Source organism: Culex pipiens, chromosome 2, assembly GCF_016801865.2.
Source record: "Culex pipiens pallens isolate TS chromosome 2, TS_CPP_V2, whole genome shotgun sequence".
NCBI lineage: Eukaryota > Metazoa > Arthropoda > Insecta > Diptera > Culicidae > Culex > Culex pipiens.
Window position 1 is genome coordinate 41,361,397 of NC_068938.1, and position 18,563 is coordinate 41,379,959.

Consider the following 18,563-nt stretch of genomic DNA (forward strand, 5'->3'; position numbering starts at 1 on the left):
AAGGCGAAGGCAACCGGAGGGGGAAAACGACTGTTGGCCTTCCAAACAGGTTTGAGGTTAAATATTTAACCACCCCTCCCGGGCTGCGCTCAAGGATAACTTTCACAACGCGATCAAATCCTGCTTAAATTTGTGATGGAGCAACTGGGGATGTGGAACGAGGAGAGGTCCTTTTTTGTCTTTTCTGGGGAAAATTTAGCGAATACAAAGCAGAGGACAATGTTGGTGGCGGTGTAGGGTGGGGTTCACCTTTTGTAGTAGTGTTACTCTAGCACACAAATTCGAATGCATAATTTACTGATGATGTCCTGTGGGAGAAGAGAATGTAGCAAATTACTGTGTGTTTTGCTGTTTGGGGTTCTCACAGGAGTGTCCCTTTGATGAGTTTTACTCAGGGGTAAAGTTTGGATCGTTGGATGCTGGAGGGGGAGGGGTTTTGTCATGTGAACAATATTGGTTTTATGGTGTGATCTAGGTTTCAGATTTACTAGAAGTTACACAACGATTGTATCAGCTATTTGTTTTGTCTGAAGGCGATTGTGCAAAAAGAATACAAAAATAATTTTTGTACCTCCCCAAAAAATCGACTTTTTGGCGATTTTTGAGCAAACCTCCTAGTTTCAAACAGCGATAGCTCAGGAACCACAAATCTTAGAAGGTCGGTCTTAGACTCAATTTTGAAGGAAATTGGACGTAGAATCCATTTCCGTGACCAAAATGTTGATTAATTTATTTGTTCTACCTGTGTTGCGCAATTGAAAACTTTAAGCGGCCGTATCTCAAAACACCCCAACTATTTTTTTTTATTTGACCTCACCATCGTGTTCCCCGGCCAATTTTACATAAGAATCACTTATCGACAGAAATGAATATGTTTCGTTCCAGAAATATCGAATTATAAAGTTTTGTGTTTTTGAGACTACCTACATCAGCTTCATTTGCCGCATCTGCTAGAAGCACACAGGCGGGCTGATCAATAACTGCTACCTGGTCATTTATTGAAATAATATTTCATCATAAATAATCTTTATCAAATTGGGCAGAAATTAACTGTATAACACTGTAGGAATCTGGAGTTTAATCGCGAATGTTTATCTGCTCAAAAAAATTAATGAAGTGAATTTCTGTGCTAACCCACAGGACAGAGCAATAACGACACATAGTAAAGGGCAGAATTGGATTCCGACGGAGTGAGCAGGAAAATGCAATTAATCTTGTTAGTAACACTGAACAATAAGTGCAGTAAAAAATATGAATTAAAATGAATAAAATTTGTTGACACTTTGTACTCTAGTGAAGGACGATCACAAAGAGTAGGAAAAGGATTTATGGAAAGTATAAAACTGAAAAATGTAAGAAAATCAAAAAGTTTGATCTGCTGCAAAGCGGCTAATTCCCCAAATTTAGCTACGATGATTTCGACACCGTCCGAACAACAGTGTTTTTTTTTCTTCTATCACTCTTGGATTCTTGGAATACGGCTGCTGTCCTCACGTATAAGTTTTTTTTTTAAATTAAATGTACCTTGACCAAAATCATCTTTTAATCAAATGGAGCTGGCTCACAATATAAAAATTGATTTTGGGGTTTTTGCTGAATGGCTGGAACGAAACATATTCATTTCTGTCGATAAGTGATTCTTATGTAAAATTGGCCGGGGAACACGATGATGAGGTCAAATAAAAAAACGTTACTTAATCCACCTTTAGGTGGTTGGTGCCTTCCTCACATTCATAAAGTCAATACATTGAGTAAAAATAGCAACATTCCCTTAACATGTTTAACAAATCAACTTTATTACTAATTTCTTTTGATAGGGTTCGCAGACCTTCAATTTTTCTGGCTCATCGGCAAGGTCTGATAAAAAAAAACCTATCCAACGATAGTTCGCATGGAAGATTCAGATAATATTTTTATCACAATATCTGAAATCCGACCTCTAAAAAGTGTATAAATAACACTTAAGTGCTAATAACTTTTGATAGGGTTGTCAGATCCTTGATGTTTTAGGCTCATTTGAAAGGTCTTTTGATTATCTAACTAAGGTTGGGTCGCATGATGGACCCTTACATCATTTTTACTGAAATATCTGAGATCCGGCCTCCAAAAAGTGTATAAATAACACTTAAGTGCCAATAAATTTTGAAAGGGTTGTCAGATCCTCGATGTATTAGGCTCATTTGAAAGGTCTTTCGATTGTCTAACTAACGACAGGTCGCATGATGGACCCGGACATCATTTTTACTAACATATCTAGGATCCGGCCTCCAAAAAGTGTATAAATAACACTTAAGTGCCAATAACTTTTGATAGGGTTGTCAGATCCTTGATGTTTTAGGCTCATTTGAAAGGTCTTTTGATTATCTAACTAAGGTTGGGTCGCATGATGGACCCGGACATCATTTTTACTGAAATATCTGAGATCCGGCCTCCAAAAAGTGTATAAATAACACTTAAGTACCAATAACTTTTGAAAGGGTTGTCAGATCCTCGATGTATTAGGCTCATTTGAAAGGTCTTTCGATTGTCTAACTAACCACAGGTCACATGATGGACCCGGACATCATTTTTACTGAAATATCTGAGATCCGGCCTCCAAAAAGCGTATAAATAACACTTAAGTGCTAATAACTTTTTATAGGGTTGTCAGATCTTCAATGTTTGGGCTCATTGGAAAGGTCTTTTTAATACCTTTCTGAAAATGTATAACATGATAGGGTTTCTTGCAAAAACCACCCTTTTTACAATCTTCCGGACATACGCCAAAATCGCGTTTTTAGCATAACTTTTGAAGTACTTAACTAAACTTGCTGATTTTAAATAGAGACCTATGGGACCCCAAGACGGATCGAATGAGACTAATAGGTCAATATCCGTTCATTCAGTCCGGAGATAATTGAGTGACAATTTTTTTGTCCACCCACCTACACACATCCACACAGACATTTGCTCAGAACATGATTCTGAGTCGATAGGTATACGTGAAGGTGGGTCTACAAGGTCGAATTAAGAAGTTCATTTTCCGAGTGATTTTATAGCCTTTCCTCAGTAAGGTGAGGAAGGCAAAAATAAGTTGGGGTGTTTTGAGATGTGTGTTTGCAAGTTTGTCTGATTAGTCCAGCTAGTTTTCCGACTGATTAGTGCGCTGACCACGCGGACGCGCTGTCTTGTTTTTGCATGCTCATTTTCATTTCTTTTATGTCGCTGTTTGTGTGCTTAGGTGAGTGGTTATTATAATTAAATAATGGCATCATTAGTGCGCTGACCACGGGGACGCGCTGTCTTGTTTTTGCATGCTCATTTTCATTTCTTTTATGTCGCTGTTTGTGTGCTTGGGTGAGTGGTTGTTATAATTAAATAATGGCATCATTAGTGCGCTGACCACGCAGACGCGCTGTCTTGTTTTTGCATGCTCATTTTCATTTCTTTTATGTCGCTGTTTGTGTGCTTGGGTGAGTGGTTGTTATAATTAAATAATGGCATCATTAGTGCGCTGACCACGGGGACGCGCTGTCTTGTTTTTGCATGCTCATTTTCATTTCTTTTATGTCGCTATTTGTGTGCATGGGGTGATTGGTTATTATAACTTATTGGACATCATAAGTGCAGTGCTTCAGGGGACGCGCAGTCCTGTTCTTTTCGCGATAATTTTCATCGTAAATGATCGTAAAAATTTATTCCAACTCGCATCGATCGATTTTATGAAGAGTAAAGCGTCATTTATTTACTATTTTTGAAATTTGCTCGCGTTATCTAAATTGTAAAAACAGTAAAAATATACTGATAAGTCCAGCCCACAGCATTACTGCTCGGCTGGCACGCGTTCGATAAAAAAAAAACTTTTTAAATAATCAATTATCTATCTTTCCGCAGCCGGCTGCCTAAGATTTAAAATTTTCAACCGATAAACAAAATGCTCATGGTCACATCACTGCCACTCGTGAATCCTGACCTCATACCTATCTACTAACCCCCTCAAAATTCATGTGATACTTTGTCGGAGATGCAGTCGATTGGGCGGTCTCTATCACTCAAGTATCGGACTAACATTCCCATCCACTTCCCCGTGACCCTACCACTGGTCGTGGCCGGCGCCGGTATTGATCAGCATGATAGGGGCCTTTGAGAAGTTGCGAAGCGAGGAAAGATAGCTCCCACTTATCTTCCACGGCTTGTGGATGTAACTTCTGGAGGTCCTGGTCAATAACGGAGTAGCAACTGCGGGTGGGCACCTATGCTTATGCTTATGCTTATGCTTAGTCCAGCTAGTTTTCCGACTATTTCGACTAAGAATTTTTTATTATTTAAATTAAAATTCAAAATTGAATGAAAAAAGCAAAAGCACAAAAGCAAAAAACAGAAATAATTACAAAAAAATAACCACAACGCTGAAAAAATACTATAGTACGACAAAGCTAAAATACAAAAAAAACTAGAAAACAAAAATTAAAAAAAAGTAAAAATATACAGAAGGGGTTTTTTGTTTAAAAGGTCCTACACATATGAAACACAATAACTTATAGGACCTTTTTTTTTTTAAAAAAAAACATTAATTTGTTTTAAAGAAGAATTAAAGAAGTCATGATTTCTGTCACGACGTATTGCTAATCACCCCGAGTAGTATATATTTTAATATCCTAATTTCTTTTTTAAAGGTAACATTTTTTTTTTATTTTCTATATGTATTCGACAATGTTTATAATCACAACAAATTTCGAAATATGGGAACAGAAATAAAAAAAACACAAATTTTTAATTTGCAAAGCAAAACACAATTCTATTTCAGAATTTTAGGAGTTTTACGAGAAATAAACTGCTACATTAATTAATACTTGATCTGCCATCCAGATTACATAGTACTGGAATGTTGTTGCAGTGGAATATTCACCCACGGGCCGGAAACTTCACTCTGTCAAACTATCTCACTAACTGCACCACTCGCCCGAGCAGCATAGTTGTCAGATGATGAAGCAACTTGACTCGACGCTCAACTCAACGAATAAGCTGACACTAATTAATTAAAATATTACCCTCTGCCGGGCGGCGAGAAAGCTGTGTGTGTGTGTGCTTGCGTGCGTGTACCGAGCAAACCAGCACACGCCCCCACAAGAAATTTGGCATGAATGTTGTATTTTTGAATTTCGCGGACGACCACGCGACACAAGCGGCGATGGCGGCGGCAGAAGGAGGCACAACCATTTCTCGAACCCTATGCGGTTTTCGTGCTAGGGCTTGATGCTATGCCATGCTAGAGGAATTTCTCTGGGAAATAAGCTGGTTATTGTTGTGTCAAACAAAATTTATTCAAGTTCAAAATTTAGCATTTTCTTAAACATTCTTTATTAATGAAGAGTCGAAAATCGTTTTTGAATTACGTTTGCGGCAGAGATTCCCATATTCCAGAGAACTGCTCAGCTGGGGCTGGTGAAAATCTGGCACTCAGCCGCCGGTCGTCCGTTTACGAAATATGCATGCAACCATGTGGAAGCGTGTAATCCAATTTGTAATCGTGCGGAATAACAGAATGCGATCCAACACAAACTCAATTCGAGACTACAAATTGGCGGTTTGTAAGCGAGCATAAGGTTACATCGATTCGGCGGAATGTCGGTAGTTATTCAATGGGACGTTCCTCAAAAAAAAAAAACAGTAAAAAATGAAATAATTGCCCTATTCAATGGAGTTATTCCACAGAGATCCATTCAAATTGTCGTACGAATTCTACGAGCTAAATGAAATATAGCACACCAGTACACACCAGAGATGATGACTAGCAGACATCGTACCATCATCATCGCACAAAACACCACTCTCTAATGGTGGTCCAAGGTCTTACCCAGAATCATTCCCCCTCCCCGCCAATCGCTGCCGCTACTGCTTAATACAAATGTACATAGTACGTACGAGCCATGACACGAAATCGTGCCAAATGACCTGCTCCAGCTCCTCCTCGTCCTACACATCCCTCCCCGCCACCCCCAAAAGCTTGATTCAATTGGTTCAAACAGTAAAATTTAATGAAATTATAATCAAACGAAACGCTTATGCCCGTGTGTGTACACTTGAACCGTTAGTGGGGGGAGGGAGAATTCTAGTTTCGGGACGAATCGAAAGACACGTGCAGTCCGAACTGGGACAGCCAGCGTAAAGCTGCTACTCTGTATGTATTACTGATTACAGGGAAAAGCACAGGTGAGATATTTGGAGCGATTTCATGCTGGGTTCATACCTAGGCACTACCGGCACACGGTGGGAAATTATGTCGCAATAAAAGTGAACAAAACTGTTACGATTGGAACGTGCGGAATTTGATACTACACAGGCACAAACTTACTAATACGGTAGACGGAACTGACGTCTCACCTGCGAATAAAAAGAGAAAGAGAAAAAAGTTTTAGAAATATTTCAATCAAATTTAAACAATGTTACATAATTCTACTTTATGTTGGGTGGTTGAAATCTTTACATTCATACAGTCCAGACTAGATTTTCCGAAGCCCTAAAAATATTCTGAAATTTTGTTTAATGTCCAAATAAAATCTGCTTTTGAGTTTTTTTGAAATACCAAAACAGCAATGTAACAGACAATCTTCCACTCGAATTTGACTTGAATTGGGTCGTAGAACTCGAAGTTGATGTTAAAAGTAAGAGAATAGAATGTTTTGTACATAATTTGATTATTAATAGTTCCCAAGAAACCTTCAGAGGCTTCGGGTAATCGAGTCTTTACTGATTTATATTTCCAAAGTTGGATTGATGCAGATTCAAATTACTAATACTAGGTACTTTTGATTCATGCTGTTTTTTCATAAAATTATTTTTATTAGGTCCTTTTCGGTGCTGGGACCTGGTTAGGACCGAGTCGGCTTTTGTAATTACATTTTACTTAAAGCTAAGAGTAATTACAGAGGATCTTTTGTGTAAATGTTAGTGGGAGGGGAGCCGATTCATGCTATATTATTATACAAATTAATAATGGATTATGATTTTTTAGGATGATTCTATTCAATCAATCCATACAAACAATAAAATCTTGCAAAGAACCCTCAACATCCGGCTTGTTTCTAATGCAGAGCTCTAAGCTCAAGGTATACTGTGAGACGGATTCCCTGGACGGAGGCTGGCTCGTGGTTCAGCAACGTGTGGACCAAAAACTCAACTTCAACCGAAGCTGGACCGAATACCGCAATGGATTCGGAACAGTTGGATTTCTGGCTTGGCCTGGAAGCCGTTCATCAAATCACAAAAGATGGAGCATGTGAGCTAGCGGTTGAAATGAAGAACCGAACAGGATTCTACGAATATGCGCGATATTCTCACTTTGGAGTGGCACGTGAAGCTGACAAATACAGACTCACAATTGGAGGTTACTCGGGATCTGCTAAGGATCAATTCAGTTTTCATAACAATGCTAAATTTTCTACCATTGACCGTGACAACGATGGTGACAGTACTAACTGTGCGGAAAAGTACAGCAGTGGATGGTGGTTTGACGAGTGCTTAGAAAGGTACATGAGTTTATTGATTATTTGGACAAATATAATCGAAACAATACAATCCACAGGACTTGGCCTATTTTTGTGTGGCAAGATCTATACTCGGCCAAAGCCGTCCAAAGGTCTGTATGATTGCACTCATAGCTATAAAATCACCTCGGGATTCGAACTGACGACCTAGGGATTGCGAGTCCATGGACCGACAGTTTGAGAAGAGCAGGCGGGAAAAGGTTAACAGCAAGTTTTTTTTTCTTTTGCAGCAATTTAAACTATCCAGGTGGAGGACAATGGACGGCTAAACTCAGCGATAATCACAGGCTTAGCTATTCCAGAATGATGATCCGCTGCGGATAGTGTTACTTCGAATTGTGTTTAAAAAGCAACTAAAAAGTGAAAAAGTTCTGTCGGATTTGCTGCACACTTGGACATTCTTAGTAAATAAAGAAGTAATTGCGCAATTTCAACTTTTACTTGGAGAATTTAGGTCAGTTCAAAATGTACATGAAACAAGTTTTTTCTTGAGTATAGATACCCAACTTTGGCAACGTTTGTATGAAAATTTAATTTGCGGCTTGCAAATGGTTTTGTACTCAATGCTGGCTTTTTACATAATAGTAACATGACATGAAAACAAAAAAAAATGTGACAAAACATGATTATAATTCTACGCAACTTTTCAAAGTTATCTTCAATAAGCAATTAAGTATATGGTCTGCTTTTGAATGGAGCAAAAAATTAGGCCAGACATTTAAACCATGTCAGCTGAGTTCTCGCAAACCAGCGAACAAAAAACAAATCCGCATTATATTAGGGTATCTAGGTTACACAGACCAGCCAGACGACAGTCACGGAATGTCCACGCAAACACGGTCGTCACGATTCCTCCTCCCTTCTAGTGACCAACCGCTACCGCAACAAAAAAAAAAGAGAAATCCACACCCGCAACCTCAAGCCTGCGCCTGCTGTAGTAGTAATTTCGCGAAAAATATCAATGTGTGTTGTTGTTGCTGCTGCTAGTCAGTGTATCTTACCAACACAAAACAACCGAAAGTCGTCGTCGTCACTCGAATATGTGACAGCACGCAACAGAAGCTCAGCTGTGGTAAACAACAACAACAAAACACCGCAACAATTTCAAAGAACGCGAAGGAGTCAGCTTACCCCATACGAACAGTGGAACCCGACACACGACCTGACGACTGTTGCTGCTGAATCACACGGGTCGCGTCTCAAAAAACCCAGAAAGGGAGCAACTGACGAAGAAAAAATGCAAATATTGTTGTTTTCTTTGGTCGAGAGTCAAACACAATTCAACGCAAGCCGCTGAACAGCAGTCGGGTCGTACAACCAGAAAAACAACAACACTCAATCATAGAGAAATCATGGCCAGTTCGAGTGACCCTCTCTCTCTGCTGTAATAGATGAGGGGGCAACAAGCAAAATAAAAGGCAAGTATCGGGAGAGAGAGAGAGTGATATGTACTGCAATTTATGTACACTGGTTGGAATAGCAGTATAGTTAGTCCGCAGCTGAGCTGCGCAGCAATTGAAAGTTACAGAGCAAACCCATCGGAGATCACCGCTGTTTAGTTGGTTATGGGGGGTTTGCTAGCGATCAAGGTCCAATCGCGCTTGATGTCGCAATGCATTGTTGCCATTGCGAAAGTGTTGTTCTGTTGAGTAGGGAATACCAGATTAAGGAATTTTAAGTCATACAACTTTTCCGCAGATCTGAATAGAATACCAGTAGAGTCCACGGTTCCTTAAAAGCTGCACCCATCTATTCTCTAAAGTTCTGACTGAACGCCTGTCTACCTGAGACCTTACACAATCGAACAATTCATCAAAACAACGGTACAGTCGATCCTCAGCCGAGAGTGAGAGCAGGGCAAATAAGTCATAATAGCACACAAGCCTCATGCAACTCATACCACGTTACGGTGATGACCGACGAATGCATTGACCGAAGATCTATTCCACGGGTAAGGAATAGAAAAATTTCGCAAAAGCTTAGCTTGGTGGTGTTCAAATTATACCAAATAAACGTATGCTTTCCGTTCTTCTTTGGTTTTCTTTCTGCAACGAAAATTTATGTATTCGTGTGTTCACCTTTTGTCTTTCTTATAAACAATAAGAAGCGGATCAGAATAACTTTAATACCTGTTGGTATTGGTCTTGCTACATAAACCTCGCACTTCTAGGTGGATTCCAACAAAGCGCGAGGATAAGGTGCCCGTTTTCGTGAATAACGCGATTACCACGAGTCCACCAAGTATGCCCACCTTGGTGTGTTATTGTTGTTGTTTTCTTGTCCGCTTCAATGACGTAAAATACGAGATTTCACTGCTTTGCTCTGTCTGCCTGTTGGCACTCTTGCAAGGGTATGTGTTTTAGGCCGGGCCCACAAACACCACAAACCCTAGCTGGTTGTAAACAGTTTGCAGCCCGATGTGCTAGGCCGATAGAGGAATCGTTCAAGCGCAACCTGTGCGAGCCCGTGACCTACGTGAGGTTGCGCGGCCCATTTTTGGACTCGGCTCGTGGAGCCTTGATACGTGCTTCGACGCGGTGAGAGAATGGTTAAGTGATGATTTGTGCAAGTTGTGCAATGGATTTAGGGAATCATCGTAAGTTATTTCCTTCAAATATGATGAAAAAGACTACAATATTGTAATTTCCCATATCTTTTCGCCAGAAAAACTCGAACATAGCAATATTTAGAACTAGTAGAAAGTTGCTTGTTTACAGTTGGACTGTGGAATAATTACACTTTCTAATGAAATTGACGTAGGCCGGTTGTTCCTATTTTAGACTATAATTGAGCAAAAATTCCATTTAAGCAAAATGTTATAAGAAATTACAGTTTTAATAGCCGGAGATGTTATTCACCACTTGGTCCTAAAATTGGCACTAGATCCAATTCAGGGTAATTTGCCCCAACATAATCATTATTCTATTTGCTTTTAACTCTCTCTCTAACAACCCTTATAAATACGTCTTTGATCCGCACTCTTTTCTTTCCTCAACATCTATAAACAGCCACTCCAGCTCGCAGCGAAGCGCAAAAATACCGAGTTTAGCAAAAATTATTCCACCGTGTTCCACTCATCCCTCTTTCTAGGCACAATAAAAATAACCCTAGAAAGGCCCGCACCACGCCAATGCGAAACAAGTGGAGCGACGATAATAAAATTGATTAGATACGAATTCCGTTGAATATGAAAATTAACCGTTGGAAAATGGCCCGGAATCGACGTTTATCTCGACCGTCCCAAAGAACAAAGCCAAAGCACAAAGTCTGAGTATCATCCCTTTTCCGGCTCGTCGGAATGCCGGGAGGTCCGGAGGACCGGCACTGACAGCAATATTTAAAATTCAATTTTCCTCACAGTTGACTTGTTTTCCACTAAGGATTTCCACAAGGAGCAACCCTCTTTCTTGCGTGGTCTACTACCAAGATGGTACAGCTGAAGGTGGCTAGAATCTCCTACGATGTCACCCCCATGGATAGGCAATACTTGCAAGTAAGCACCTTCTTTCTGCACCATCTTGAACTTCCAAGAACGCTACGGTTCGATGGCGGGTTAATCCATTTGTGCTGAATCAAGCGAAATACTTCTACCACTCTCTTTTGCTAGCTGCGGCACTCCGCCACACACAGCATTCCGAGAAGGGATATCTCCCTTTTCGGTCCGGACTCGTCCTGCGAATCTCTACCGAGGGAGTGTATCAGACGAGGCGGACTAAACCAAACGTTGTATTCAAATGAGCTTTTCGCAAAGTTTGGAGGTCGGATCTCTTTTCGAGACAGAGTGGGGATATCGGTACGTTTTCGATTGAGGGTAGGAAATTTAATTAATACAAACAGTTTGTCGGAGAAGGGGAGCGAATCTTGGAGGTATTCCCTGCCGGATTACTGCACCGTAATGACTTGAACGACGCAGTCGGCAATATTGTATCGAAGTTTTACGACCACAAAAGCCAGCAGTTTGTCCGTTTTGGATGACTACTGACCGTTTCACACGCCATGACAAACACAAGTTGACCTTCGAAACCGCAAAGCTCTCCTCCACCAAACGTCACCCGGGAAAACTTTTTCAATTGTTGTCCGCCTCACCGCGGCTCCATTGTCCTCGATCCCCCTTAAACCATGGAAACGGAAGGATTTTGACACGGGAATAAAGGAAAACTCGACGAAACAGAGAGACAAGACAGCACACACACATAAATAGGTTGACTTTTTCCTTGGACCACTTTTTGGACGGCTTCCCCGCAGTGGGCTACTAATCGATTGGGAGGGTTTGGCACAGGGTGGGGGTTGGTGGACACTGACAGGATGTGTCCTTTTGGCCGCCAGGAAGTTTATATATCTTTATCTTTATCGTTTCTTATCGTGCGGCAGCCCATAAGTTGAGCACCATGTATATTAGGGAGAAGCTCGGTGGTATAGACAAGAAGAAGGAAGAACAACTTCCTCTTCGAGTTATCCCAGCCGAGTCGGGAGGGGGGTTGGTGCGACCGGATATGGGGCAAAGTGCAGGATGGTCCGCTGCGAAGCGTGTCCGCCCCCTTCCGCTCCTTTATAGAATTAATACAGTGTGTTCAGCAATGAATAAATTAGCATGCGAAATTGACGTGTCGTCGTTCGGCCTCTGATATTGAATAACGATGTATAGAACAGTGTCATGGACTCTTTTCCGTTTTCTTATATGGAGCCCACTTTGGACAGATTTCGGATCCTTTGTTCCGTGTTTCTTTTGTATCCACCCAAAACTGTCCAGATTAGGAAGAATCGGCAAACAACAACCGCTTTTTCCCCCCTTCTGGCAGGAAACGACCTGATTCCAATTAGTAACACCTCCGCAACTTTGACCATCCAACGATGAAAGTCACGAGCACAACCACAACATTCCGTTCCGGGTTGGCGGTAGCGGCAGAACCACCGACTAATCCGTTCCACTTACGACGACGACCGCCTGCAGACAATTGCCAACCCAAGACGTCATTGAGATATTCGGCCTTTCTCTGACCGGTTTCTGGCCCGTTACCTGGGTTTCGATTATTGGCCGATGCTGATAACGCGCGGCGAAGAAGAAGTAAAAGACGACGACGAATCAGCACTTTTCTCGGTGTGTGGTGATTGAATCTGGATGAAGATTGCGATTTCTTTATATCTCCCCCTCGCTGTGGATTGGGATGTCACTGAGGGGCAGTTAATCTTGTTTAAACGTGTGGAACGCAATGTATCAAATTGGCAATACAACGGGAGTGGATAAGGGAAGGTGAAACATGAGGTTGAGGTGGTGGGATTTTGATTGAATTCCGACAGATTTTGCTGGCATTTTTTTAAATTCATGAATTATTGAAAACATCGAAAGTAAGGTCAATGACATTTTGTTGACATATCGTCTTCAAAATCTATGAAAAAGAACAATAATATAAGCAGACAACACTGTTTCCAATACCCGCTGACCGGCAACGAAATTATGGGAAAGTATAGTTGTATCAGATACAGTTACCTCAGTCTCGGGTATTCGGTGGAGATAGTCCTTGCGAAGCTTCCAACGACCCATTTTAGAATGACAGAGAATCTGACGACCGATTCCAAGGACGTTGGTCATTGGCTGGCCCCGCCTGAACGTAGATCTGTATTTAGATATTTAAATCTCCTCAGGTAATTCAGGAGTATGCACGATTTTAATATAAGCAGATGTCTGATGTGATGGTCTACTGCTTAGCGTCCCAGTCCACCAATCCAAAAGTGTGAGTTCGTATCTGTTGTTGTTCATTTTCGCTTTTGTAGATTTTCAAAGTTCAAATTTCTATTTCCATATTTCAAGTGTACCGACCGGGATTTGATCTTCAAACCTTCTGTTTGTGAAACAAATCTACATTCTCACAAAGCTGATCGTTACAATCTCTGAAAACTTGTTCCATCAAACTGTCACATTTTTTTAATGTTACACTCAAAATGGAACTCACAATGACAGCGCATGGTAAGATCTGTCTCCGAATGCGTGCCCGCCGAACAGCTGTCCCACCCCAAGTGCAGCAGCTGCTTCTACTGGTGCACGACGACTCGCGTTCATTCACTATCGAGCTGTCAAATCTGCAACATGGAGTTAAACTTTCTGTGAAGTTGCTGTGAAGTTTTCCACGGCACTTCGAAAAGTTTAACTCCATGTTGCACGCACACACTCTCACTTTTAATTTCTCGATACTCACAGACTCTCTGCGCTGCTTCTGCTGAGTATGAATTGCATTCAGCAAACCTCCTCTCGAACACTTGAGAAGAGGCGCGTGAAAAGAAAGGCATCCTCCGCGCGATAGCGATCACTTACACCAAGTGTGAAATGCACACTCACTCACACATGTTTAGCGAAGACCGCGGCGATGCTCACTTTCATTTTTTTGTTTCTGTTTCTGTTGTTGTTTTTGCTTTTCTGTTGCCATTTTTTCCCGCAACAGCACCAGCAACAACACTAAAGAGACAGACAAAAACATCTGACGACATCATCGTCGAACGGTGCTTCGCCCGCAGCGATACAACAAAGACACACGGAGTGAAGAAGACTCGTGTGTGTGAGTGTGAGGGTTGAGCGCCCTTGCCCCGCAAAGAAGAAGACTCTCGGTCGCTCTTGGTTTGATGGTGGTGGCGGCGATGATGATGATGTACTCTGTGTAAAATTTTATCTATATCGAGGTGGTCTCTCGGCTAAAGATATTGCTACTGCCAGTGTTGCCGCACAGTGAGCAGTGTGAGATGAGGCGGAAAATGGGGAGAAAATGAGCGTGGGGCGGAATCGGCTGGAAAATCGCCCCCTCCAGGCTGGAGAGCAGCACAGTGTCGATGGACTGATTGATGAACGTAAATGTGTGATTTGTTCTTTGAAATTTGATGGATTTGTCGAAATGTTTGCAATTTATTTGGGTGTTCACAGAATCATCACACCATCCCAGAAATTGTTGATGCTTTAATTTTTAAGAGGATAAGGGAAATTCTCCATTGTATCCTCAAATAAGTTTCGCTTGGAGTTGGACGGTTTTTGGGAAGGTGAATAGACCCTAGGCGATAGTATTTTCGCTTGCCTATCCCAAGGACGGGGGATCGAACCCCGCTGTGACCTCATGTATTTCAGTCATTTTAAATTTATAAAAATTGTTCTGATTTTGGCTCTGATCAATATTTTGCAACTAAATTTTGTAGGAAAACGACTTTAGTCATTAAAATATGTGTGAAGATCAATTAAAAACTTGAACGCATGTAAAAAATCATACAACTTCAAGTAATTTTATAATTTTTCAAATATTATAGGCTCAAATCGTAGAAATAAATAAAAAAATAATCTCAGGTAAAAAAAAAAAACAAAGATGAAATGAAAAAAAACATGCCGGAATCATCTTTTTCATGACAAATAACTTTTATAAAACAAGGCATACTGGTTTCAGCTCTTCAACAAGAATGTAAAACTTTTAAGTCGTTCCATAACAATCCACCGAGCCACGTAGCCTAGTGGTAACGCTTCCGCCTCGTAAGCGGTAGATCGGGGTTCAAATCCCGGCTCGGACCAACACAACTGGTGATCTATTCCCTTCTGGATTCGATTGCTTAGTAAAGGGAAGGTAGTGTATCGTCACAAACTGGACCTTATCAAGACACCTTAGGAAGACAACCTATGGAATGTAAACATTAACCGTAACATGTTAACATTAAGTTGATAAATAAACTGTCACTGAATCCGCTTTGTAAATGCCGGCCCCGATACTCTTCATGGGTGTTCCCCTCAGGAACAGGGAAAGATTTACTTATTTACATAACAATCCATCTTCTTTGTTTGTTTTACTTTAAACAACTAAATGTTTTCAAATATCTTGAATTTTTTTTTGTTTGCATGTTTTAACTATACAATGATGTTTTTCAATAATTTTTTGAATGGTTTTCTTTATGCCACATGGTATCAGGTTTATAGTTGACTTCAATTGAAAGTTTTTTCATAGAACAAAAACATGATTTAAATTATACGATAAATTAACAGCATTCCACAATCGATCTTCCGGTGTTCCATAATTATTTTACTTCAAATTGTAATATCTGAAATACTAGGTACTAAACGAATTGAAGGAATTCTTCTTGCACAAACCTATTTGAAATATTAAATGATACCAATTAAATTTTCATCTCATCTCACCATGATAAACAAAAACTTTAAAAATCTCAATTTTGCATCTTTTTTTAACATTCTAACGCCCAAGGCTCCGAAAAAGTTGGAACGGTAACTTCAACTCGCTGGTTCTCGGGCATAACTCAACCAATCAAGATGATTCTTCTTTCCAGTGATTTGATAGGATATCTAGATGATCCTAGAACTTTGCAGAACTTAATTTGATCAAATCTGTAATTTATGCGATCAAAAACATCGTTCCAACTTTTTTTTCGCGTGTAAAAAAAAATCGCCAAAAATTCCGCGGAGGCAGTCATTTTAAAAAAAGGTGGAACGATGTTTTCGGTCGCAGCAATTAAAGATTTGTTCAAATCAAGTTGTGCAAAATTTTAGGATCATCTAGACATTCTTACAAATCACTGGAAACAAGAATCGTCCCGATTGGTTGAATAATGCACGAGAACCAGCGAGTTGAAGTTACCGTTCCACCTTTTTTGGGAGGCTTGGGCGTCCGTGTACGTTGGACATGCGTTGGGCGTTCCAGTGTTAATGAAATAACACCAATTATTCTTTAAAAAGCTTGTATTACAGCCCAGACTGGATTATCCGAAGGCCTCGGATAATCGAACCAGGAAAAAAACGATTTTTTTAAAATTTAGGTCGTGATTCGATTATCCGAAGTTCCATACAAACCTTCGGATAATCGAAACTTCGGATAATTTAGGCTTCGGATAATCGAGTCTGGACTGTAATTCATTCTTATTAAGCTAGATCTTTTTCCAGATGCCTCAGAAATTAATATTATCAGAAATAAATCTTAATATCATATTTTCTGATCATGTGATCAATTCTATATGAACTGAACAAAAATTGAATTGAACAAAATTATGTTGAGTTTCCCCATATATATTTTTTTTCAGAGCATTTTCAATAAAAAGGTTCCAAAAAGTTAAGAAAAATTATACTTCCGCTAGAATTTCAGGAATTCCAGGGAAACTTGCAAATTCCCGGGAAACGGGAAATATTTTATTACGGGAAATCCCGGGAATTCCCGGAAATGATCAATTTACGAAGAATTTGAACGTTTGAATGATCGCGATCAACCAAATCAGCGGCCCAACAATTTGAACGATTTGATCGGCGACGAGTGATTTCTGGCCATCGAATAGAAAATCAGGACCCTTGCCTAAGGGACCCTGTACCGATTGAAATGAAACTAGTCCGGTCAAGTTTCAAGCCAGTGGCGAGAAAATTGAATTCTTGGTTTTGGTGACAAATCACTATAGACATTTGCTAAGCTTCTTTATTCTGAGAGGGATATGTAATCCTGATGGTGAGTTTGCTAAGATTTATATAATGTATTTTAAAACCTAACGCATAACGACTCAAAGTCTCCTCTAATGAATATAATTCTCATTTTCGCCTAAAAAATAATCGCACAAGTGTTGCAAAGTCATCTTCTACGCTTGAATAACACGCATAAAACAAAAAGTTCATCGATAAAACTCAAAACCAATCTCATCCATTTCATCCGTTTGCTACCCTTAATCAATATCCTTCATACAGCACATAATACCCCTTCCCCTCCCCCTTTTCACCCAACCTACCTTGGTTTCTGCGATTTTTTCATATCCAAACCACGACCTCCGCCTCTCGTCGACTGCAGCGACGTAGAGGACAGAGACGACGACGACGTTGCCGATCCACCAATCGACGATCCTGACGACGACGACGACGAGAATGATGATGATGATGATGGTCCTGTTCCTGCTGCTGCTGCTGCTCCCAAAGTACCTGCTACCGAGCTGAACGAGTACAGGTTCTTGCTACTTTTCATTGCTCATCTTGCACTACATATTACAACGGAAAGCGAGTCTTTCCGTTCTTGATTATCATACTCCACTGCGAGCACACGACGGCCGCAATGACGGAGAGCTCTTCCTTCTGCTCTCGCTAGTTTGATTGTTTATTTTGCAGCTTAACAAGAGTTGAGGAACTGTATTTTTCCTGTTCCAGCAATTTTTCTCTGCCTTTTTTGCTTCTTCTTCTTGTTTCTCCCAACTACACACGGGGATTAACTTTTTTTTATTTCAATTTCTGGCCCCTCGCGCGGGATGCACCTTACTGCACCCTCAACACAGACGAAACACACAAACACACACAAACACTATCACAGGCACTACTACTACTACCGCAACCGCCCTCTCTTCCTCGCAGTGACACCGTAGAATGGAAGTAGTTTTGGTTTGCTTCCTCTTTTTGCCTCACTTCAATGTGAGTCTTTTCGCAATATTTTAAACCCAAAAAAAGCTCCCCTTGGGGAGGAGTGGGGAACGGGGTTGCTACTGTTGGCACCACAACCACCACCACCCACGTAGATCCCGGTTGTAGGATGTGACGGAGGCTACCACGGCTGCTGCTGGTAGCCTGCTGGATGCTGCTTCTGTAATATCGACGTGCCCACCAACAAGTGCATCTTGTTGCATTTTGAGATGTTTGTTTTAGGGGCACCGAGGAAAGCTGCACAGGCACCAGTCAGGAACTCTGCAAGAGAACGGAAAAAATGAATATTTAGTGAGGTTGTTGGGGGGAGGTTGAAAAGCTGATTAAGTATGCAATTGAAAAGTTATAAGAGTGGTAATCTGTGGCGTTATTCGGTTTAATAACGAGATGTGAATGGCAGTTGGGGCGTTCTATTGGTTAAGTACTGTTTATAGATATATGATACGTACTAAATTGGTCGGTTTTACTTGCTAGGGTTCAAGAGTAAAAAGCTATTGAAATATAGTATCCCATAGCATAGGACCTTGGAAGGCACACCGACAATCGTATCGTCGAAAACAAATAGAAAAAATGCAGTTTAAAAAACGTTACTTAATCCTCCCAAAGGTGGTTGATGCTTTCTT

The 18,563-nt window shown here is 40.7% G+C and overlaps 1 protein-coding gene across 4 annotated transcripts in view; it reads right to left on the reverse strand.

The window, feature by feature from the left end:
- LOC120420475 (AF4/FMR2 family member lilli) overlaps nucleotides 1-18,563 on the reverse strand; it is a 114,775-nt gene that overhangs the window by 79,741 nt on the left and 16,471 nt on the right. For all 4 annotated transcript variants that reach the window (XM_039583531.2, XM_039583516.2, XM_052708974.1 and 1 more), the window contains one exon: nucleotides 17,265-18,201. In XM_039583531.2, coding sequence (XP_039439465.1) covers nucleotides 17,265-17,494 — 230 coding nt within the window. In that variant the 5' untranslated portion in view covers nucleotides 17,495-18,201. The remainder of the gene's footprint in view (nucleotides 1-17,264; nucleotides 18,202-18,563) is intronic.